At 41.4% G+C, this 25,999-nt stretch overlaps 1 protein-coding gene across 1 annotated transcript in view; it reads right to left on the bottom strand.

Moving 5' to 3' along the window:
• Positions 1-25,999, bottom strand: part of NIPAL2 (NIPA like domain containing 2) — an 81,807-nt gene that overhangs the window by 4,706 nt on the left and 51,102 nt on the right. The window contains exons 5-8 of the mRNA XM_047783545.1: positions 23,863-23,984; positions 14,842-14,938; positions 5,210-5,345; positions 3,193-3,281 (exon numbers count right to left, since the gene is read on the bottom strand). Of these exons, the coding sequence (XP_047639501.1) occupies positions 3,193-3,281; positions 5,210-5,345; positions 14,842-14,938; positions 23,863-23,984 (444 nt within the window). The remainder of the gene's footprint in view (positions 1-3,192; positions 3,282-5,209; positions 5,346-14,841; positions 14,939-23,862; positions 23,985-25,999) is intronic.

The following is a 25,999-nucleotide window of genomic DNA, read 5'->3' as shown; positions in this document are numbered from 1 at the left end:
ACAATCCATGTCTTGCTCCAATGAATATTTGTTGAATAAATCAACATTTCTGAAGCACTTTTCCATGTGATTACATACGTCCTTGTAATCATTTTAATATTTTGTTTTGTTTTGTTTTTTTGCCTTTTCTAGGGCCGCTCTCACGCATATGGAGGTCCCCTATTGGAGCCATAGCCACCAGCCTATGCCAGAGCCACAGCAACTCGGGATCCGAGCCGCATCTGCAACCTACACCACAGCTCACGGCAACGCCAGATCATTAACCCATTGAGCAAGGCCAGAGATCAAACCCACAACCTCATGGTTCCTAGTCAGATTCATTAACCACTTCGCCACGACGGGAACTCCTTAATGTTTTCATGTTACTGTTAGCTGGTGCTCCATAATATTCACTTCTTTAAGGGAATTTTAAATTGTTTCAAATGTTTATGCTTTAGTAAAGCACCAATAAACTTTGTATCTATTTTTTCTCAGTATTTTAGGATTTCTCTTTTTGTTGCTATAAATGCATTTTCTTCTTTTTTTTTTAGGGCTACACCCATGTTATATGGAAGTTCCCAGGCTAGGAGTCAAATCAGAGCTGGAGCTGCCAGCCTGCACCACAGCCACAGCAACTTGGGATCTGCCACAGCTCATGGCAATGTTGGATCCTTAACCCACTGAGCAAGGCTGGGGATTGAACCCATGTCCTCATGGATACTAGTCAGGTTTGTTACCTCTGAGCCATGATGGGAACGCCATGCATTTTCTTTTTTAAAGAGTAAAAACATTTTAAAAAATATAATAAAGTACACATAACATAAAATTTACCATCTTAAACATTTTAGAGTGTACAGTTCAGTTGTGTTACATCATCACTCGGTATCCACAAGATTTGGTTGTAGGACCCCTCCATGGATACCAAAATCTGAAGGGTACTCAAGTGCTTTATATAAAATGGCATAATATTTGCATATAACCTACTACTCCTCAAATATATTAAATCATCTCTAGATTACTTATAATACCTAATACAATGTAAACGCTATATGAATAGTTGTAAATACAATGTAAATGCTATGCAAATAGTTGCCATGGTGTGGCAAATTAAATTTTTGCCTTTTGGAGCTTTCTGGAATTTTTTTTTTTGTTGGGGGGGGGATATTTTCTATTACTATTGATTGCATCCACAGGCAGAACTGTGGATACAGAGGGCCAACTACATTCATACTGTTGTACAACCAATCTTCAGAACACAGTTCTAAGGAGGGTGGTACCGTGGTGCCCAAATCCACAAGAGTGCTGCAATACTTCAGCCTTATCAGTATTGGTTATTGCAGTAAGAAGAACAAAACAAAAGCTTTACTAATTTAGCAGGCAAACTGTGGTATCTCATTTTAATTTTAAGCTATATTTTGTGACAGAGGGAATAAGGAAAAGGAAGTCAAGAAGCTTCACCTCACTCCACACTTCAGTAACATCAGACAAACTGTTATCATTCCCCGAAAGTTCCAGCTTCCCTGACTCATCAATTAGGTGATGCGCTAAGTGTTCAGGGCCTATCCTGTTGGTCCTCCTACAAACCCTTCTTTTCAGGGAACTACATGTTTTACACATATTTAGCCCAGAAATCTTTACTACACTGTATGTCATGCCTATAACTGTTTTTGGCCTTGCTCTTTTCCTTTTTCAATAATTCAAGGGCACACAAATGTACAATCTTGTGTCACTTTCTTTTGTCAACAACCATAAAATGCTAGAAAATGAGAAGTCCTGGGATATAATCTTTCTCTGTAAGAGTAAGGTTCAGAGTTCCTATGGTGGCGCAGCAGAAATGAATCCGACCAGGAACCATGAGGTTTTGGGTTCAATCCCTGGCCTCGCTCAGTGGGTTAAGGATCCAGCATTGCTGTGAGCTGTGGTGTAGGTTGCAGACGTGGCTTGGATCCTGTGTTGCTATGGCTGTGGCGTAGGCCAGCAACTGCAACTCTGATTCGACCCCTAGCCTAGGAACCTCCATATGCTGTGGGTGCAGCTCTCGAAAAGACAAAAATAAATAAATAAATAAAGTAAGTAAGGAAGGTTCAGTTTTGGGAAACAGGAAATAAATTAATTACTTAAAAAAACTGCCCACTGGCAGTCATACTGTTTGCCATGACATAAAAATGATGTGCCCATTAGGCAACAGACTATCCCTAATTACCCCCCAAATACATAAACTTTGCATTGGGAAATGAAGTTCCAATATGACAAGGTAGTAAATACACCCAACAAGCCAATGAACTAGGGCACACCTGTACCAAACTTAGGAGTGATATATCTGAATCTACTGTATTTTTGTTTGGACCAAGTTTCAAGTTTACATTTTTTCAACACTATTGTGTCTGGCGATACATTTAAAACATTGCCCACAGAAGGAAAAGGACATTAATAATAGACAAAGAGGCCAGAACTGCAAAGGGAGTCGTTTTCATTTTCATCCGCCTGGCTTTACCTGGGACACTGGACTCAGTTTTGGCCTCGCTTTCTGATGCAAGTGGTGAGTGACAGGGAGGGAAGAGTTAATGAAATTGGGGATGTCTGGCCCAGAGAGAGGATGCAAGAGGATCCTTCAGCAGTTTTATCAGAAGGGCTGGTAAGGAGAAGACCTCCAGAAAACGGAACTAAGATGAGCATCTTGAATTGGCAGGAAGGCTAGGTTCAGCTCTAACACAAGGAAATACTTTCTAATGAGTAGAGCTCTCTAAATCATTAGAGTGACTCCAAATGGGACAGAGCCATCTCAGGCAACAGAGAGCCCTGGGGAACAATCATGCAAAGTAGAATAATCTCTCCTAGAGGCAGACACTGGATGATGGCTAGGAGGATATGGGCTATCCACTTTCTTAGAACCTAGAGTCCTTGATTTTCTCATTACTCTGAAAGAGACTTCATCTGTGTTTGTTTTTTTTTTTGTTGTTGTTTTTTTTTAGGACCACACTCATGGCATATGGAGGTTCCCAGGCTAGGGGTCTAATAGGAGCTATAGCTGCCGTCCTACACCACAGCTCACTGAGTAAGGCCAGGGATTGAACTAAACTTTAAAGCATAGTTTAAAGACAACAATATTAATCCCTTATTTCCTCATGGTTCCTAGTCGGATTGTTTCCACTGCACCATGACAGGAACTCCCATCTACGTCTATTGTAAGGTATGTAAGAAGCCGAAACTCACCTGCAATGATGGCACTGGTTGTAAAGAAAATATGATTAACTGGCACCACCGTCGCCGTGTTGTAGAGTTTCGTGGCTTGACTAAGGAGCCTAGAGCAGAAGGCACTTACTGAAGCTCTGTCTTTAAGAGACGCTCAACAATACGTTAACAATAAAATCAAGAAACGTGTGTTCTTTAGCTAGAACTACAAAGGGAAAGGAAGTGCAGTAAAAGGGCATTTCCAATCAGCAGTCATAGCTTATATGCATCTGATGTATGAGATCAGATGTCAGGTTTTACGGTCTGTTTAAACCAACAACAGTAACAATGAAAAGCAATTAATCATATTCCGAGGCCACAGAAGTTTGAGTTGGAAGTGATTCAAGCTGCTGGACCAGTATCACACTGGGACTGATTCATTAGGATAGACTCTAGAATCTGTTAAATATCATATCTGGGGAACAGTATAGCTATCCATTGACATGCCACGTGCCAAGAAAGGAGATGGAGAAGTAAAGGAATGTTTAATGTTTCAAAAACAACGCTCAGTGCTCCAGCTGCAGAGCACATGTGGGAGCTCAGCTTCCCGCTCTGGCTGCCAACACGGTTCAGGTTCCCACAATTGCTTTGTGCTGCCCTGTCCAGGACTGGACGTTTTCTGAGATGGTGCGTTGCCCTGCCAGCACCTGGGAACTTAAAAAAGCACTAATGTTTACGTCCGATTCTAGAGCAATTGGAAAAAAAATTTTGCGGGTAAAGCCCACGTGATGCTGCTGAATGTGTGTGCGTGTACATGAATCATGTGTGTATACATGCAGGCAAATAAATATGTGCATGTATACACATATGTGCAAATAAAGTTCCTCAGGTACTATCCATTGTAATGAGCAGCCAGGGCTGAGAACCACCCCTCTACAGTTAGCATGGCCACGTAGTTCTAGTATGAAGGGTGCAGCGACTAAACAAGGGTGATAGGAATGCAGTTTACCCTCAATTATATCTGGCTTTTATATTCATGAAGCATAGTTTAAAGATAATGATATTAATCCGTTATTTCCAAAAGATATTATACCAGTACTGATTAATTCAGAAGAAGAGAGATGAAACAAAATAGCAAGATTCAAGTATTAGAAACACACTTGGTCTTATAAACAAACCAATGAAACAGTTTGTTTAGGACAAATGAAGCACTGGGTTTCTGCAGTAACACACCCCTTGTGACAGGGTCTGTACTCAATCTATAACGATTAAACTTTCTTATTGCACCTAAGGAAGGAACCACTGTCTTCCAGAGTTTGGTCTCTGATGTCCTGGTTGGCATTGGGACTGTGCTCTTGCAGAGTACTTTGGGGTAAACAGAAAACTTTCTGGTGGACTCAAACGAACTCAGCAGCCAAGGCAAAATTATGATGTGAAAAGGACATGGAGAGACTGAAGCAGATGCAGGAGGTGGGGTGGGGGGAGGGGGAGAAGAGCAGAAATTAAAAATGTTCCATGTCACCACTGTGAGGCCCCAAGAGGAACATAAAACAATCATTCTGTAATCCCATGGGTACAAAGAAAATTCTGGTTCAAGATGCCAATTTCAGAGAAAGGATTTCCCTCCCGGCCAAATGTCTGGTTTTGTCCATCTCTGGGCAATTAATGAGCATGAGCTAAGAAATGAAGGTGAGGGGTTCATGTATTTCCTATATTTAGAATGAAATCCTGGATGTGGACCTGCCCCTTTGATTTATTGCTAATGACAACCTGTGTACGATGGATATTAATTACAAGCAGAAGAGCATCAGGAAAGTATCAAAGCGCACTTAGCTGGATTATAGCCACACTTCAGAACTCACAAAACGTGAAGGCAATGCTTAGTGAAAACGTATTATTGGATGTGAAGGATAAAGCCAGGCTGAAGATAAGCTGTAGACCCCCTCACCCTTAGAAATCAGTTGCATCTCATTTTAATTATCATCCAAAGCCAATAAAGACTCATGCTCAGAAGCACAGGAAGGCTGAAAGGTTACTGAGTATGTAGAAGCCAACTTACTTGACTTGGAAAACACAAGACGCTATCATGGTGATAAACATGATATAGAAGATGGGATAAGTTAGTTGCATTTTATCCGTCACAGAAAAAGTGATCATGCCTGAGACGGCTTTTACTGAAATAACAGTCACTGAGGCTGAAAGAGAAAACAGAAAACACAAGTAAAATACATATTTGAGATAGAATTGCAAATAAACATCTTAACTTTACAAAGTAGTGTAGTAAATGCTCCTAGTGTGCGTGATGAATGAGGACTGCCATGAGAGGTGTAGGGCAGGCTGTGACATTGGCCAGGCAGTCGCCCTGTTGCCCAGGCTGTGCTAGGCATTTGCTTAAATCAGCTAAAGACCTGCTGTGTGACTGGGTGCTTCTTATCTTTGGAGCAAGATGCTTATTTACCAGTGCTCACTGTTGAAAGGGTGCTGCGGAGGTTATAATTACTGGTAGATGGGAAAGGAGAAAACAATGAAAGGAGGAGCTAAGAAAAGGCAGATTGCCCAAGTGACATTAATAGGAAAATAACGATTAAACTATACTGGAAAAACTTAAAGCCAAGTAGATGAGAAGACGGGAAAGTGAAAAACTCACCCCGTGACTTTACTAAGAGTTATACTAAGTCTCTATATGAGCCCTTTTGTTAGTAGATGCCCAGAAATTTCATTAAAAGTATTTTTTGACAAAGATGCTAATAGGAAACAGGACAGAGCTGAGTATTCATTTCTCAGAGCCAACCATAAATCTAAGATTTACACAAGCCATGTCTATTTATTTTCATACTAAAGAAGAACTTAGCCCCATGAACCAATTTTTCATAGGTTCCAGATAGCAATGAGAAAAAGTGACTTGGTAAAAGGTTATATGAATAGGAAAGCAATGAAGCATTTTCTGGAAACATCACGTTTCTGTAGGAAGAAGAGAATGTTTTTGTCTTAGGTCCCTTGAAATTACTGTTGCATATAATTCCATAATTTAGCTGAAAGTTAAAAAATAATTTTTACATGAAATAAAATAACTTTAAGTTAAAGGTGATGTGAAGAAGAAATGCTACCTTTGTTGCTATTGATCTACTTGATCATAACTTATCTGAGCTTTATTCCTTTTAGCTTTTGAAAAGGATACATTTTATATATATATATCCTTTATTATATGGATATATATATTTCCATTACATATTTCTATAAAATGTTTAAAATAGCAGGTGATGGCCAACTAAGAAAAGCCTCCCATAATCTCCTTTTCCAAAAACTAAAAATATACTTTGACTTGAAGGGTACCAGGGCACACTTCCAAATCAGGCATTTTCTTTGCTAAAAAGTCATAATTAACAGAGGAGACCAGGTGATAATTTTTTTTTTTTTGTCCTTTTGTCTTTTCTAGGGCTGCCCCCGTGGCACATGGAGATTCCCAGGCTAGGGGTCCAGAGCCACAGCAACGCGGGATCCGAGCTGCATCTGCAACCTACACCACAGCTCATGGCAACACTGGATCCTAGACCCACTGAGCAAGGCCAGGGATCGAACCCGCAACTTCATGGTTCCTAGTCGTATATCGTTAACCATTGCACCACGAGGGGAACTCCGACCAGGCGATAAATTCTAAAAACAAATCTCCACCTGGAACAAAGAGACCCTTGCAGCTGGGCCCCTCTTCACCTGCAATGTTTTTTGACCTGATCCTTTTACATATTTTCTACAGATTATGAAAATAGTCATATTTTAGCTCATCTCGGCATTTTAAATATCTATAGACCTGCATGGCACCTGATGGTTTAAGTGTGTAAGGTTAGCTCTTGAGGGACCTTGATTTCCTCCTAAACACTTAGCTTGAAATTAGAACACAGTGTGGTGATGGGCTTGTGGTCTGAACGTCCAGATTTCCCAAAGGGATCATTAATGGAGACAGAGTTGAACACCCTGTTCCCTTCGTCTCAGAACCTCAGGATGGCCAAGGTCACCTAATTCAACCACCATCTGATGTTAAATTACACTTAAATACAAAACAAATACAAAAGTAGAATTCTTTATTAAACAGCGAAACCAACTATCAGTTGCTATAGTTAATCATTCTATTTTCAAAGCATGCACAATCACCACCCAATTAATCACTACATATTGTAACTCTAAGTTATTTCTAGACTGGTGTTGAGTACTTCCAAATTTTTTTTGAGGGGCAGAGGGAGGGTGGTTGATGAGGACCGGTGGAAAGACCGAACTGTAATGTGGTACCATTCTAATGTTGTATATGTCAAAATAGAAAGTATTTCATAAGCACGGAAAAAAAGGCTAAGAAGAAACTACATACCATCGGTGGTTATCTCTAACAAACTTTAAACTCAGTTTTTTAAACTATAAAAGTGTACATGTTCACCTAAGACAATGTGGAAAATGCAGAGGAGTCTGGAAAGAAAAATAAAAATCATTTGTAATCTCAACACTCAGCTCCAAGTCATTTTTAACATTTGAGACCATTTCTTTGTAGTTATTTTTCTATCTCTATGCATAATTATACCATAACATGTGAATCATATAGTATATTACTACTTAGGAAACTATTTTCCTTTGCCATTAAGTATTTCCTGTGTCACTTTTTTTTTTTTGTCTTTTCGCCTTTTCTAGGGCCGCACCCACAGCATGTGGAGGATCCCAGGCTAGGGGTCAAATCGGAGCTGTAGCCGCCGGCCTACACCACAGCCACAGCAACACCAGATCTGATCCTCGGTCTTCAACCTACACCACGGCTCACGGCAACGCCGGATCCTTAACCCACTGAGCGAGGCCAGGGATCGAACCCGCAACCTCATGGTTCTAGTCAGATTTGTTAACCACTGAGCCACGACAGGAACTCCTAATTTTTTTTTAAAAAAAGCAGGATTTTTCTCAGTTAGCAAGTAAGCCTTTGCATGTATATTTATTTTGGTAATTCCCTATTCTTGGATATTTAGATTATATCCATTTTGGGGGGGGGAATTAAAAATGAATCTCTAATGAATATCCTTGAATATAAATCTTTGTATTTCATTCTGCTGATTTCCATAGGAAAATCACCTACAGGGCAATTACTGTGTCAACAGCCACTGCCATCTACTGAAATCTATCAGCAAAGTGTCTTCTACAGAAGACCAAACACACTCCCATCATATCATGGTGCAGTGCTCAATTAATTGGATTTTTATATTTTATATTTTCTTGGTACCTTTCTCATGCATATCTACTGCTTAGTTCTCAGCAGTAGATATGCATGACTTTTGTCCTTGTAACAGTGTCATTTTTGCCTTGCATTATGCTGACCGATGTTTAAAATTCAGCCCTCTCAATTTACTCCTAGTTCTTCACCAGTTGCTCCCTCCCAGGACTTTCCTACATGGCCCTCAATGTCTCCTTATTAGAGCCATAAATATTTCATTTATTAATTTGGCTTTGGCAAGCAGAGCGTGCTAAGTAAGCACAGAGAAGGACCTCCTGGCTTTCCTAGCTTCCTGATCAACTGAAAGCCTTCTGCTGTGAGTCCTTCAATTCCTTTAAGAAAGGAGCTCTTGGGAGTTTCCTTCATGGCTCAGCAGTTAACAAACCAAACTAGAACCCATGAGATGCGGGTTCGATCCCTGGCCTCCCTCAGTGGGTTAAGGATGTGGCGTTGCCATGAGCTGTGGCATAGCTAGGATCCCACGTTTCGGTGGCTGTGGTGTAGACCAGTGGCTACAGCTCCGATTCGAGCCCTAGCCTGGGATCGCAGCCACAGGCAAGGAGAGTCACTCCCTAGAAGCCAGATTCCTTTCTTCCTGATTGCTCTCACTTTCTATTTTCTCTTTAGTTCCATTTCTTATCCATCACACAGACAAGATTATAACAACATAAAGCAAAAACCAAACCAAAACAAAACAAAAAACCCACCTCTATATTACCTCTCCTTCATTTCTAGTTTCCACCTCACACATGCTTTTCAATCACAACGAAGGTAGGTACAATGTTGTGTGCTACTTCTTCAACTACCATGACACTGTACATATTTTTCAGAGCTGCTACATGATTTTCATAATCATCTTTTCTTCTTCTTCTTCTTCTTTTTTTTTGTCTTTTGCCTTTTCTAGGACCACTCCTGCGGCATATGGAGGTTCCCAGGCTAAGGGTCCAATCGGAGCTGTAGCCACCGGCCTACACCAGGGCCACAGCAACGTGGGACCCGAGCCATGTCTGCAACCTACACCACAGCTCACGGCAACGCCAGATCCTTAACCCACTAAGCAAGGGCAGGAATTGAACCCGCAACCTCATGGTTCCTGGTTGGATTCAGATTCGTTAACCACTGAGCCACGACGGGAACTCCTTCCAATCATTTTTTCTCCTAAAAGTCATTAACGATCATTGTGAAATGCCCAAACAGCATCAATGAGTATAAAGGAAATATCTGTTCTCATTTCTTACTGTAACAGGAAACACTTCCGGTATTTCACCATCAGGGGTGCTTTAGCTTTTGGTTTAAGAAAAAAATGATTTTCTGATTTCATAGAAACAGAATATAGGACAGTGGTGGATACCAGGGGCTGGGGGAAGGGGAACATGGGGTGATGTAGGTCAAAGGGCACAAAGTTTCAGTTATAATAAGAAGTTTTGAGGATCTAAGGTACAGCACGCTGGCCATGGTTAAGAAAATGGTATTGTGAACTTGAAAATTCCTGAAAATAGAGCTTAAGCATTCCCATCACACACACACACACACACACGCTCCCCATGTTAACTCTATGAGGTGATGGATGTGTTAATTACCTTGAGCTGGGGAGTCATTCTATAATGCATATGTATACCAAATTGTCACGTTGTATATTCTAAATACATATAATTATATTTGTCAATTATTTCTCAATAAAAACTAAAATTTTAAAAAGGGAGAAATACGTTTTTAATACACAGGTAGCTATTTATCCCTGAATTCTTTATTAGAAATGTCTATTAAATTTTAGCATGCCTTTTCAGCATCTATTGAGATAATGACATGATATTTCCCTTTTGAGTCATTAACTTGATGAATTACATTATTAGATTTCTTAAAGAATCATCACACGATGAATGAACTAGTTAGTTAATGAATTTATTTTGTGCTCACTGTGCTCAGTTCTAGGTAATATATATAGTGTCACTAGTACAGACCATCTATGTCCTCATCTGGGGAGGAGGACGAGCTCATAACAATGTATTCACATATAAGCAGAATGCGTAAGTACAAATTATTACAAGTGTTATAAAGAAAAAGAATGGTTTTCGGGAGTTCCCATTGTGGCTCAGTGGAAACAAATCAGACTAGCACCCATGATGGGTTGGACCCCTGGCCTCACTCAGTGGGTTAAGGATGCAGCGTTGCCGTGAGCTGTGGTGTAGGTTGCAGATGCAGCTCAGATCTGGTGTTGCTGTGGCTGTGGCTGGTATCTGTAGCTCTGATTCAACCCCTAACCTGGGAACTTCCATGTGCCAAGGATGCAGCCCTAAAAAAAAAAAAAAAAGAATGGGTTTCATTAAGTCTACTTGGTTATGAAGTATGATTTGTTCTGGATTCTATTTGCTAATTTTTTTGTCTGGGATTTTTACATCAACAGTCAATAGTGAAATTAGTTCAAAGTATTCTTTATATATCTCTTTGAGATTAGTATTTATATTAATTATATAAAAAGGAAAGCAAAAGCTTTCTTCTCATGTCCTCAGATAGCTTGAAAAAGATCTGAAAAACATATTCCTTACAGATCTTAAGGAATAATCTATGAAGCTATCTAGGCCTGGTTCTTCTTAGGATGTAGCTTTTTTTTTTTTTTTTTGTCTTTTCTAGGGCCGCATACGGAGGTTCCCAGGCTAGGGGTCTAATCGGAGCTGTAGCCACCGGCCACAGCCACAGCAACTCCGGATCCAAGCCACGTCTGCAACCTACACCACAGCTCATGGCAACACCGGATCCTTAAACCACTGAGCGAGGCCAGGGATCAAACCCACAACCTCATGGTTCCTAGTCAGATTTGTTAACCATTGAGCCACAACGGGAACTCCAGGATGTAGCTTTTTAACAATACTTCTATTTTCTCCATCGTTGTCTTCCTTTTAAAAAAACTGACTTATTATAGTTTTCATATTTATTTTCTGTATATACATATTATCTCTAATTTTGAGTATTTGATATGTATTTTTTATCTTTTTTTTTTTTGTATTTTTAGGGCTGTACCCGAGCCATATGGAAATTCCCTGGCTAGGGGTTGAATTGGAGCTGTAGCTGCTGGCTTATGCCATAGCCACAAAAATGCCAGATCTGAGCTGCATCTGCAACCTACACTGGAGCTCATGGCAATGCCAGATCCTTAACTCAGTGAGCGAGGCCAAGGATCAAACTTGCATCCTTATGGATAGTAGTCGAGTTCATTATCGCTGAGCCGCAATAGGAACTCCTGTATTTTTTTTTCTTGTGAAGATCTATTTTATTGTCTTTTAAGAACTGATTCTTGAGTTTATTTATCAATCTTCTGCTTTTCTATTTCATTAATTTTTGCCTTTATCTTTACTAATTGTTACCTTCCACTTTCCTCTGCTTTATTTCAGTGCATTTTCCCCTAACTTCTTGTGTTGAGTGCTAAATAGACTTATATTTAAAGCAATGAATTTCCTTCTGAATACAGCATTAGTCATAAACTATAGGTTTAATATTAAGTGTTTTCATAATAATTTAAGAAATATTTGCTGTAATGAAATCATGGTTTCTACTTTGGCCCAGCTGCAGTTTAAGAGTAGTGTTTAACATTCCCAGGTGGTTTTACTGGTTTTTACTTTTGTTATTATTTTCTGTTTTTATTTCACTGTGATCTGAGAATGTGGTCTGTACTATTTCAACTTCCTGGAATTTATAAAAAAATTTCTTTGTGGCCAATTATAAGATCAGCTTTTGTAAATGTTACACGGCACTTGAAAGAAGGTGTATTCTCTGCTTTCTGGATTTAGAGTTCAACATTACAGCTGCCAGATCAAAGTTAAGCATTCAGTTTCTCTAATTTTACATATTTTTCTGTTTACTCATTCCCATGAGCTAAGAGAAATCTCCTGCTCTTCTTATATTTCTGTTAATGCAGTTTTTAAAATAGTTGCTGCCCAGTCTACTGAGGGCCCCCTCCCATGGTGCTTCCTCCTTCCAAGCCCCAATACTGCCCTAATTAGCACCTAAGTACCGATAGGGAACCTCCTGGATCCACTGTGCATTTATTTAATGCCTCTGCCTTGATTTTTAACTCAGATGGGATACCATGACCTTCTGCTTTCGTTTACTTGCAATCCGAGTTAACTTGTTTTAGATGAAATTTATGTATGAAGTCAAAATATTTCACCAAGTTCCTGCTATGGCGCAACGGGATCAGCAGCATCTCTGGAGCTCTTCGAAGCAGGTTTGATCCCTGGCCCGGCACAGTGGATTAAGGATCTGGCATCACCACTGCTAAGGCACAGGTTGCAACTGTGGCTTAGATCTGATCCCTGGCCCTGGAGCTCCATATGTCCTGGGGCGGCCAAAAGAGGTGAAAAAAAAAATTCACAACCAGCAAGGGCCAATCAGAACGGGTATTATCTTGATGGGAGTTCCTGTTTTGGCTCAGCAGTAAAGAACCCGACTAGTATCCATGAGGACTCGGGTTCGCTCACTGGCCTTGCTCAGTGGGTTGCCATGAGCTGTGATGCGGGTCGCAGATGGGGCTTGGATCTGGCGTGGCTGTGTCTGTGACTATGGCATCGGCGGCAGCTGCAGCTCCCATTAGACCCCTACCCTGGGAACTTCCATATGTGGGTGTGGCCCTAAAAAGACAAGAAAAAAAAAAAAGAACAGATGCCATTTTGATAACCTTTATAGAGCTGAACCAGAGCAAACAGGCTGAATGCAATTTCAGAATCTTTTTCAAAATCAATACGGGAATTTTTCTGAAGTCCCATTTGGGAATCTTTCTTTTTTACTTCGTAAACTTATCCCATGTGCATTTATGATCATAGCTGATATGTATGGTCTTAATTCTGTTTTATTTCCTATTTAAAATTTCCTTTATTTTCAATATTTTCCTTTATAATGTATGTCCTTTACTTTGCTTTTGTTGTCCCTATCTGGTAATTCGGAAGAAAACAAATACAAAGTTCTTTTTCTGTTCTTTTGATCAACAGCATACCTGAATATGTTCTAGGGAAAATTTCTTTCTATAATTAACTATCACAAATGCAAATCTTCCAATTCAAAGGAGGGAAGCGGTTGATGGAATGAAGAAATAAAAGCTCCGAGCACCTCATGAAAATGGAGACTGCAGCTGTCCCAATGGTATAAGTACAGTTTATAAAGGCAGAGCAAACAACACAGATGAAGGAGCCATCTTACTGGCAAAGAAGAGGCAAATGAAGAATTATAAATAAATTTTAAAAAGAGAATTTCCCAAATGATCAGTGAGATCTCCTGGTATTAAGATGTACATCTGTATGATAGAGAGAGTGTGTGTGAGAGAGAACGAAAGACAGAGAGAGAGAAGTGGGGAGGTAGAATAAATTATAAAATATATAGTGGGCTTATATAAGCATCAGCTTTCAAATCTTACAAGGTACCTCTGGAAAAAAAGGAAATAGGTAGATAAATAATGAGTGAAACAAATGTATCTAAGAAAATCATACTGCTTAATAAAATCATATTAGCCATGTTTTAAAGTTTCTTAAAAAATATGACTAGGGAATTCCCGTCGTGGCGCAGTGGTTAACGAATCTGACTAGGAACCATGAGGTTGCAGGTTCGGTCCCTGCCCTTGCTCAGTGGGTTAATGATCCGGCGTTGCCGTGAGCTGTGGTGTAGGTTGCAGACGCGGCTCGGATCCCGAGTTGCTGTGGCTCTGGCGTAGGCCTGCGGCTACAGCTCCGATTCAACCCCTAGCCTGGGAACCTCCATGTGCCGCGGGAGCGGCCCAAGAAATAGCAACAACAACAACAACAAAAAAGACAAAAAAAATGTGACTAGGATAGGCCCTGATAACTAATTTCTTCTTCTTTTTTTTTTTTTGGTCTTTTTAAGGCCACCCCCACAGCATATGGAGATGCCCAGGATAGGGGTCAAATCGGAGCTGTAGCCACTGGCCTACGTCACGGCCACAGCAATGTTAGATCTGAGCCACGTCTGTGGCTTACACCTCAGCTCACGGCAATGCCAGATCCTTAACCCACTGAGAGAGGCCAGGGATCGAACCTGTGTCCTCATGGATGCCAGTCAGACGCATTTCCGCTGAGCCACAATGGGAACTCCACATAACTAATTTCTGATACAAAAGTTTCCACTGAGTTCATTCATTTGTTTCTTTTTAAAATATGCTTCAATTGCTTAGTAAGAAAAAAATCCCCAAATTGTCAGAGAGCAAATGAAATTATCAAGAAGAAAAAAAACTCCTTAAATATATTTTAAAATTAAACCTTTATCGATTGTAGCAATGTACATGCAGAGTATAATTGGCATAACTGAGACAGTTTCTTTCTATAGGTCAGAAGTGACAAGTAGAAGCAATGAGAAAAAAATAGAAAGCTCAAATATTTTCCTTCAAACTCTTTTATGATTTAGCATGGCTAGATTCAAGAATTAGGCAACAAAAAATATACCCTTACCCAGAAGTGCCACCAGGGTTAGCAGAATCACAATGTGTTTCATTCCTTTTCTTTTATGGAAATATAGGAGAATGCAGAAAAGTAATATCTCTAAGATCTAGAAATGAAAGAGATAAAAGACAGTCAAGTATAAATTATTCTCGGCAAAATCTTCAGAATGCCACACTTCTCTTCTTGATTTTGCAACAGTTCTCACATGAGGGTTGAAGGGGACTGGAGTTCCTAGGGACAATTATAAATCTAGGAGAACAATGCAAGGAGCCTCAGCCAACCAGAGCCAGATCACCTAAGGGGCAATGATGCTCAAATCTACATCTCTCGTCTTGATCTCCCTGCATCTCCAATGTCATTTATCCAGTTGTCTACCAGCCATTTCCATATGCATGTTTAATAGTCACATCGCATGAATATGGGTGACACTTAACTCTTGACTGCCTAGCTTCCCTACCTGTTCCTCCTGGGCCCCCACCCCCCTCAGAGGATGGCATTGCCACATCCCTGCTGCACAAGCTGAAAATACCTTCTTTTCCCTCACTCCCTGCTACCTTCTCCAACTACTGCAATAGCTTCAGAGCCTCTTTACAATCCGGCCATTCAATACGAAGAGGAATCATTTTATAACACAATTTGGATAATGACATATTTCACTCAGAGAAACTATATATGATATACATACAAGATATTCACAGCCGTACAACAAGTACCCTTGTACCCTCCACCCAACATGAGAAAGAGAACCCATCAAGCTCTGGGAAATCTTGCCTCCTCCAATTTCACTCCTGTTCTCCTGCAACCTCCTAGGAAACAGGACACTGAATTTCGTGTTGGCCATTCATGTTAATAGTTTACCACATTTCTATGTATCCTCAAGTGACACCATTTATTTTTGCACATTTGGACTTTATAAAAGCAGAATCATACTTGCTATCACTTTTTTTCACGGTGCATTATGTTTATGAGATCCTTCCAGGATGACACATGTAATAAAAATATATATTAGACCTAATCATTTTCCTTTCACTATTTTCAGGACTGCATTTTAGTTATGGAGCCCTCTTTAAAAAAACATAAGTCTCTATTCTTCCAACTCCGGGTTTTGCTTGTTGGTTTGTTTCTCCTTTTAATCATCTGTGGGCGCGGGAAGCAGCAGGACCATATCTTCTTCATTTAAGAACCTTTTCATCTCATGTGGAAGACGAACTCATCCCCTCATCTTTTCTTTTCCTGACAAATGAAACCAATTATTTTAACTTTCCTTTACAGGACTTATTTGCCAGACCTTTCATTTAATCAAGTCACTATAAAAGCAATTAAACTCCTATCTCTCTGCTCTCCTGAAAGCTGCCATCACAACAGAAATATCCCTTGGAGTTTCTGTTGTGGCTCAGGGGAAACGAACCCAACTAGGACCCTTGAGGATTTGGGTTCAATCCCTGGCCTCACTCAGTGGGTCAAGGATCTGGTTTTGCTCTGAGCTGTGGTGTAGGTTGCAGATGCAGCTCAGAGCTGGTGTGGCTGTGGCTGTGGCGTAGGCTGGCAGCTGTGGCTGTGGCGTAGGCTGGCAGCTGTAGCTCAGATTTGACCCCTAGCCTGGGAACCTCCATATGCCACAGGTGCAGCCCTTAAAAAAAAAAAAAAGAAAAAAAAAGCATAAACAAAAAACCCCAGAAAAACCCCCTCAGCTTGGTCTCCCCTCAACCCCATGTAACCATTTCTCAAGTGATGCAGTTACAAAGAGCTCACAGCAGCGCTCCAACTGCCAGCTGTATTTATTGCTGGAGGGAAGAACGTTCTTCCCGCACTAATGCACAGAGTATGGTGGCTAAATCTGTTCACATGCCGATTATTAATTTTTTGAGGGGAGGATGAGGGTGGTTATCTGTTTTAAAAATCATGTAGGACTTTTTTTTTTTTTGTAACCTCCATCTCTGTGGCTTCAGATAAATAAAACATGAGTTCCTATTATTCAGAGAATGACAGCTGTTGCCCTGGGTTCTGTCCTGTGGCAAGCTCCCAGGAATAAAATATTCAAGCAGTGGGAGTTAAGGATAATTTTTTTTTTCAAGCCACAATTTTCCCTTTCTCTGAGAAAAATCAATATTAAAGAAGTGGTGATGTCAGCAGGTTGCTGTGACCCAGGAATAGGCGGCTTTGCTAATTGCTATCTCAGAGCCCAGAAACATCAGCAGCACTGACTGTATGATCTCCGCCTGCTTTACCTGCACTAATTCACAGAATCCTCATGATGACCTGAGGAGGGAGGTGCTATTATTACCCTGGTTTCAGAGATGAGGAAACCAAGACTCAGAGGGGTTAAGTGGTCCAGCTCTGGTAGGCAGAATACCCACCCTGCCCACCCCCCCAAGACGGTGAAGACCTCTGGAACTTGTGCATATATTACTTTACATGTCAAGGGGCTTTGCAGATGTGATTAAGGTTATGGACCTTGAGATGGAGAGATTATCACGGATTACCCGCGTGGACCCATCGTAGTCACAAGGGTCCTTAAAAGTAGCGAGCCTTCCCAGCTGTGGTCAGAGGGAGATGTAACGTGAGAAAGACCTAAGTCAAGGAAGGCTGGCTGCCTCTAGAAGGTGGAAAAGGCCAAGGAAACAGATTCTCCCCCAGGGGCGCTAGCAAAGAATTCGGCCCTGCCAGTACCTTGACTTTAGTCCATGACACCCCATGTTGGACTTCTGACCTTTGAAACTGTAAGAAAATAAATGTGTGTTTCCCGAAGCCATTAAGCTTGTGACAATTGATTATGAAAATAATAGGAAACTAATTCAGGTTTGGGGACCTGAAGTCTTTCCAGAAGAACACAATCTTCAGGATGAGTTTTCTGAATGGATCCTGGGCTTTTTGGATTCATTCTTGAATTTTTTTTTTTTTAAATGAATTTCATGCTCCAGGAAGGCAGTTTTATTTTACTTTTGTTTTTTCGTCTTTTTGGGGCTGTACCTGCAGCATATGGAAGTTCCCAGGCTAGGGGTAGAAATGGAGCTGTAACCGCTGGCCTACACCAAAGCCACAGCAAAGCCAGATCTGAGCTGCATCTGTGACCTACACCACAACTCATGGCAATGCCAGATCCTTAACCCACTGAGTGAGGCCAGGGAGTGAACCTGCGTCCTCATGGATGTTAGTCAGATTCGTTTCTGCTGAGCCACAACGGGAACTCCACATTCTCGAATTTGATGGAAAGGCACTCATCGCCGTGTTTTCAGAGGCAAAAAGAGCACTGGCAGTCCCTGAAATGATGCTACACAAAATCCCACCACGGGAAACCCCATTCCCTGTGCCAAAATCTGAGCTCGTGTTCCCCTCATCTTCTCTCACCAAATTTTTTCTTAAAAGGAGAGCCTTTGATATGGCTTCCTTGCCCCAAAGAAATGAGCTCTGCAAAGGTTCTCTCTAACCCTAAACCGTGACCAAGACCCAACCCTTGGAGGTCAGTGGGAATTAATTCTGCACAGGGGGGTGCACGGAAATGAACTGGAGGGTTCACTCCAAGGGTGGATGACCTGGGTCTGAATGCTGCTCTGCCACTCAGTATTTATGTGGCCTTGGTTGCTGAACCTCCCTGTTTCCCCATCTGTCAGTGTGCAGGGCCACTGCTCCGGTGAAGGGCAGAATGTGGTCAGAGTGAGCAGAGGGTTCAGTGGGCACCGGCCACCGAAGTGTGTCCTAGTGCAGACCTACGAATGCTACTTACATTTAGACGAATCTCATGCAACAGAGACGGAGACCTTATAAAACATAATTTTCTCCCTTCAGGTTTTTAACACCTGCTGGTGGGTGTTGAAACAGCTTTTGCCAAGAAGGCTGACTTCATAATCAGCTTTGGGGTAGAGAATTACACCAACCGACAGACTGGGCCCCCGCTTCTGCTGATTTGATTTTTTGTCTTGGGAAGAGAAAATGAGCACCATGTAGATGATTTTGTGAAGGAGTCTATGTTCACAACACAGGTTTCCATCTGAATAGTCTGTTGGGAAATCTGGGTGCGCAAAAAGGCCACAGTCAAGTCTGCCAGAGAACACAAAGGAACTAAGGCTTGGAGCCACGTTCCCTCACGTGAGTCCTGCAGAGAAGACATTCACAGTTGCTACTCAACAAAAGGCCCTTTGAGAGAAGAGGCTCGAGATCAAATAAGACTGGGCAGGGCAGGATTAACAAGGGCAGCTTGTCTCTTTCCTAAAGGACTTTTTTTTTGGTCTTTTTGTCTTTTTAGGGCCACACCCTCTGCATATGGGGGTTCCCAGGCTAGCAGTCAAATTGGAGCTGTAGCTGCCAGCCTACGCCACAGCCATAGCAACACAGGATCTGAGCCACGTCTGTGACCTACACCATAGCTCATTGCAACGCCAGATCCTTAACCCACTGAGTAAGCCCAGGGATCGAACCTGCTTCCTCACGGATACTAGTCGGGTTCGTTAACCACTGAGCCATGATGGAAACTCCAGGACTTCTATTTTTCAACAGGCTAACAGAGATGATGAATTCCTCAGGGGGCCATGTATGTTATACAGCATTTCTCCAAGATAGTGTGACCTTGGAAACCCAGTTAGTTTTTGCTTTTTGGCAAGTACCAGGTGGTAAAGGCTGCAAAGGACACTTCATTCCTCTTTGGCCAGGAGACACCAGGCTTCTCAAATGCTCTTCTGCCCCAAAGAGTCATAGCTCAGAGGGTAATAAGCTCCTGGGCCTTGTTTCTGAGGCTCCCACTTCATGTAAGCCTTAAAGGGAAAATGGACATGGACTTGGAACAGGCCAACGCATGCTACAAGGAGATGCTATTAGCTAGTCTGTAACATGACTCCACAATCTCCTTTTGAGATTACAAAACTTATTCAGACTTAAAAATACTTGTATTCATTTTATTAGGTATTTGATCAGTCCCGAAAGGCAGTTCAGGTGTTGCATTTTTACATGATATAATACAAAATCACACAAATAATACTTCAAAGAATCCTCATAATTACTGTAATTATGATCTTTGCAGTCATAGTTTGCAGAAAATCACAGAATCTGCCACATCAAAAGATTAAGTATTAATTATGTAGATGTTTAACAGATTTAAACCAAACTTCAGCTCAAGATCTTAGTATGTAACTGACAATGTCTAGAGTTTTTAATAGATGCAACCTACAATGGGTCAAATTCCAAAATAAGATAAACTAAGATGACATAGAATCTATACCCCTCAGAGTCTAATGTCAATAGTGTTCTTCAAATATGATGTTATTAAAGGTTAATTTTGTGCTATCTTATAAGTATCTGGAATTATTTACAGTTTTGGTGACATTTCCTTTCTTTCTTTTCTTTTTGCCTTTTCTTGGGCCGCACTTGCAGCATATGGAGGTTCCCAGGCTAGGGGTCAAATCGGAGCTGTAGCCACCAGCCTACACACCACAGCCCCAGCAACAAGGGATCCGAGCTGCGTCTGTGATCTGCACCACAGCTCACGGCACGCCAGATCCTTAACCCACTGAGTAAGGGCAGGGATCGAACCCGCAACCTCATGGTTCCTAGTCGGATCCGTTAACCACTCTGCCACGAAGGGAACTCTGACATTTCCTTTCAAATATACTTTCATTATTTTACAGGAATATGGGTCTCTCTCAGGACTGCTTCAGGAATTTTCCTCTCTAGTCTAGGTGTCTAATAGGTTGAATGAATTAGTGAATAAATGAATGAATGCATTTAAGAGTTAACTTTGGAGAATGGAAAAACGCAGTTAACTTCAGAGTATCTTTTGTGGAACTATATAAGGTTTAAAAACGTAGTTTTCTTCTTTTAAAATGTTCCCTCTGGTGTTCAAACAGTATAAGAAACATCATCAAACAATGTTGTTTATTCCGGGAAATAAGTCTTGATACATCTTTAATCTCCAAAGCACTGAGCTCAAGCTTTTAATTTTCTGGTCACAGACTCCGTGACCCTTTTCTAACTGGGTGAAGAATTTGTTTTGCCTGTCGGCAACGAATAAGAATGTGGGGTAGGACTTCAAGTCTAGACTATCACGAAATGCGCAGTGTGTCCTTCTAGTGCTTAGATTTGGTTGATGAAAGCGGCAACAGTTAAAGGACCGCATGTGGTGGACAAGGAGGAAGATAAAACGGGGGCAGGAGAGACATAAGGTAGGACAGACCTCAGGAGGCCTACTCTGACCTGGGAAGCCCAATCCTACAGTTCAATGGAGGGCACGGGTCGGGGGAACCTTCCAGTTTAAGAGAGGAGGGAGCTTAGGGGAGTTCAGTTTTATGAGATGTTACAGATGTTGAATTCAGTTTCTGAGATGTTACGTTTGAGGAACCTAAGGGACATCCAGGCAGGGAGGAGTAATAAGTGGACAGATGAGAACACAGATTTGCAGCTCAGAAGAGACCTTGGGGAGTTCCCCTCATGGCTCAGCAGTAAAGAACCCAACTAGTATCCATGAGGACATGGGTTGGATCCCTGGCCTCACTCAGTGGGTTAAGGATCTGGCATTGCCATGAGCTGCGGTGTAGGTAGCAGGCGAGGCTTGGATCTGGTGTTGCTGTGGCTGTGGTGTAGGTGGGCAGCTGCAGTTCCGATTGGACTCCTAGCCTGGGAACTTCCATATGCCCCTGGTGCAGCCTTAAAAAGTCAAAAAAAAAAAAAAAAGAAAGAAAGAAAGGAAAAGAGAAGAGACCTGGGAAGGAGATGCGGGTCTGGTTTTGGAAGTCTTTCTAGAGAACGATGGTGGTGGGGGTGAGCAATGAGATCACCCCAGAAAAATGCTGGGAGTTTGTAGCACAGACGGTAAGGGTGGGTGGCAGAAGAAAAGAAGGTGCCTACCAGGGGCCTGGGATGGACTGATCAGAGAGGAGGAAGAGCAATAGGGAAACAGGCAAACTGAGGAAGCCTGGGAAGAGAGTGATGCAGGGGGAAGAGAGTGGGCCAAGGGTACATGCTGCACAAGGTAGAAGAATCAGGCCCCCCAAAAGCAATTCCATTTGGCAATTCCTGGTGAGGGATATAATAGATTATGATGAGTGAAGAATGACTAGGAGGTGAGAAAGTGGAGGGGAGTAAGTTTTCGGTGGTGTGTAGAAGGGAAAGAGGACAGTTTATTAAAAGGTGTGTAGTAGTATAAGGAATTATTATTATTATTTTTTTGTCTTTTTGTCTTTTCTAGGGCCACACTCGTGGCATGTGGAGATTCCCAGGCTAGGGGTGTAATTGGAGCTATAGCTGCCAGCCTATACCACAGCCACAGCAATGCCAGATCCGGGCCGCTTCTGCGACCTACACCACAGCTCATGGCAACGTCAGATCCTTCACCCACCAAGCAAGGCCAGGGATCGAACCTGCAACCTCATGGTTCCTGGTTGGATTCGTTTCCGCTGCACCACGACGGGACTCCCTAAGGAATTATTTTAAAGACAGCATATCTGCTGAGTAAGAGAAAGGAGTAGAGTGGGAGACTATAAAAAGAAACCCCTGTGAACATCTGTGTTCCAGTGGTCAGGATTAGGTAAACAGAATTCTTGTCACATGACTAGGAACTGCCACCCAATAATGTAACACCATCCGTTCCTGCTGTGATATTCTGACTCATGCCACACTTAGAGAAAGGTCACCAATAAACATGTCCCTGCAAGTGCCAGTGTCACACTTTTAAATAAAAGGTGTACACACAGCAGGATCATACCATTTTTCCTGCTTTAAGGGCAGCACATTGGACTAGATAGCTTTTTGAGGTCACCTCTGTGTGCTTTCATTCTTTTTATGGAGTTCACATCTATTTTACCAGTTCAGTTCTTGGTTAAATGCTCATCCAGGCTATCCCCATTTTCTTCTGACTGCCTGCCCTTTCTAGAATATTTTTATTCTCCAATCTAAACTGATTTCCGTAACAAGTTACATACCAACCATTTCAGTCAAGTTCTCTCTTTATACTCACTGGATATAGCCATTGCATCAAAGAAAATATCCCAATTAGTGGCTTCAAATTTCTATGTCAGCTCATTTCATTCTTTCTTTTACATATTCTCAGTATTGTCCTATCTGCTGTCTGCTTCGCTTCAGAAGGCTATTGTATTTTTTATTTTATTTATTAATTAATTTATTTATGTATTTACATATTTATTTATTTATTTTAGGGCTGCACCTCTGGCATATGGAGGTTCCCAGGCTGGGGGCTGAATTGGAGCTGCAGCTGCACCACCACAGCCACAGCAAGGTGGGATCAGAGCCGTGTCTGCCACCTACACCACAGCCTCCTGCAATGCCAGATCCTCAACCCAATGAGCGAGGCCAGGGATTGAACCTGTATCTTCATGGATCTTAGTCAGGTTCATTAACTGCACAATGAATGCTTTTTTGAAGAGAGTATCTGGAATAAAATGCAGTGAAGGAAATAAAAATGTGTCTTCAGGTATCTTCCTTTGCTTTGGGAAGAAAGACTTTTGTTTGTTTTTACTCTGTGTTGTCCTAAAAATGTTGTTCTGAATTTGCCAGATTAAATTCCATTAAATCATGGAAATTATTCCAGTGACAGGTCACCCCCAAGGACAGGATACTTGGGAAACGAGGGTGCTTCCATTGCTGATTTGGTGTTTCAAATACTTTTGTACTGGTGAAATATACTTACACTTTTTTTTTTAATTTTATTTTTGTCTTTTTGTCTTTTGAAGGCTGCACCGGAGGCATATGGAGGTTCCCAGGCTAAGGGTCTAATTGGAGCTGTAGCCGCTGGCCTATACCACAGCCATAGCAATGTCAGATCTGAGCCGTGTCTGCGACCTACACCACAGCTCACGCCAACGCCGGATCCTTAACCCACTGAGCAAGGCCAGGGATCGAACCCACAACCTCATGGTTCCTAGTCAGATTCATTAACCACTGAGCCACGACGGGAACTCCTATACTTACACTTTAATGAGCTATTAATGCTGAGAAGAAAAGATTGTATCAGTTCTCTAACATAGGCATGTACCAGTGGTCTAGATAATGTTGCTTCTGAGACAGTAAAATTTTTAGAATTCTTACCACATAGATCATGAACTGCCAGCCAACAAAGTAATACTGCACTGTTCTTGCGGAGATAGCCTGAGTGATGTTTGGAGCAAAGGTCACCAATAAATATGTCCCTGCAAATGCCAATGTCATACCTGTAAATAAAATTGAAAAGACAAACCAAGTTGAAAAGGGACACTTAAGCTCTTTTAGGTAAACATTACCTATAGACCAAGCAAAGTCCATGCCTGTTAAAACACGATTCATCAAACCGCCCCCAGAGAGCATCATGCATTCACCCAACAGCATTACCTTTAAATGGGGATAAGGGCCAGGAAAGGAATGAGGTACGACGGAACTTCTGATTTTTCTCTGTTGTTTCAGATAAATCTAGACCTCTTCAGAGAAGCCTTTCCCAAAGATGGGGAAGTTCAGAACATGTGCATGTGAACACACAAAAGCATATCCAACCTGGCTGTTTGTTTCCACATGGACCCGTAAGTGCATGAAGAATTCAGATCCATCTGGATCTAGGTGGTGGAGCCCAGGGAATAGGGAAGTCCATCACCTGATGATCTATCTACTGTGCACTCACAAATCTTTGGATCTTTCACACACACACACACACACACACACACGGGTAATTTTCAACTTGAAAACTCTGGTAAATGAACATCTTAACTATTGCCATTTATTGGAATCCTTTCAAGCAGAAATAACCAAGGTGAATGCTGACTTTGCTACAGGATTTATTTGAGCCCATTTAAAATCTAGAGTTCCAGGGACTGCTTGGTAAAATATCACGTAATAAACCCATGTAGGAATGCGTTACTGTCATCACTTTAATATTACTTGTAATAATGGAGGAAGGGAATGTGTGTGGGAGGAATGGCCATAGAAGGAGGGGTAGAGAGAGGAATGCTTATCCACATAACACTAAAAACTGCTTAGTTATTAATAATTAGCAGTCTGAGAAACATGGAGTTAGGTAGCATTTTTTGGAGCGTGCACCTGAAAACATAATTCAGCGTGTTCCATCACTGAGGTCAGCATTGTTGTGTGTATAATTTACAGCCACCATGCACTCCAACCTGAAAAAATCTGGTGTGTCTATAAAGTCCTGCAATTTGAAGACACCAATTTCCCATTGCTCTTAACCAATGATTTAGGGTTTTGAACTCTAGCTTCTGAGAATGAACAGCATTTGATTTTTCATACAAGCTAGGCAGTAGCTATTCATGGTATTGGAGGAGCTATAAAATAAGCTTCCTCTAACGTAACAATTGATTCCACAATACTTTGTGCAGGCGAAAGCTCTACTGCTGGAATACTTTCTGGAATACTTTCTGAAGACAGAAATTAGAATACACAAGTTTAAAAGCGATTTTTTAAAGAGAATTTCAAGAAAGAAAACAATATACATCATTATGCCTTTCAATGAAAGAAAAATAATATATACGAAAGTGGGCAAAATTACTGGTCGGCTCTGTCCCTTTTTTTGAAAAGAAAGCTCTTTCCAAAGACAATCGTTCAATATTATGTTCCTAGGAGGAAGGGATTTGAAAAAAAGCCGATTTTCTAAACTGGATATAGTAAAGTAGAATAAATGCACTGAATACGACTTAAAAGTCTCAGAGACTTCCAACTTACTTTTGTGAAATCCACATTTCTTATTTATATTGAGTTCTTCTCACAGTTACTTATCTCCTCTAACTATATCTAGCTAGTGTCAATTACATTTCTTTAAAAAAATTTAGTTTCGAATGGGTAACACATGCATATGCTAAAAAATTCAAAAGCCACAGAGGAGGGATCAGTGAAAAGTCAAAGCTCTCTCAGACCCTGTGGCCCCATGATTCCCTCCTCAGCGGTAACCACTGCCACTCAGTTCTCAAGCTTTTCTTTGCAGTGATGTGTTATGCAGGCAAGTGTGAGAGTGCCTGCATTTTGGTGTTTTACACAAACGACAGCATATTACTTTTCCGTATCTTGCTTTTTTCCCTAACTTAACAGAATATCTTGGGGAATGTTTTACTTCAGGATATGTAGGGCAGCCTCCTCCTTTCTGAGTCTGCATAGTATCCATTTTAAGGAGGCTGTTACTTTCAATATGGTCCCTGTTTCATATTCTGTTTCTGCATTTGGATACTGTGCCCGTTTTTACCAGGGT

This window comes from Phacochoerus africanus, chromosome 6 (genome assembly GCF_016906955.1).
Source record: "Phacochoerus africanus isolate WHEZ1 chromosome 6, ROS_Pafr_v1, whole genome shotgun sequence".
In the NCBI taxonomy this organism is placed as follows: Eukaryota; Metazoa; Chordata; class Mammalia; order Artiodactyla; family Suidae; genus Phacochoerus; species Phacochoerus africanus.
Note: the sequence above shows the minus strand (reverse complement) of the source record. Positions and strands in the feature narration are given on the sequence as shown.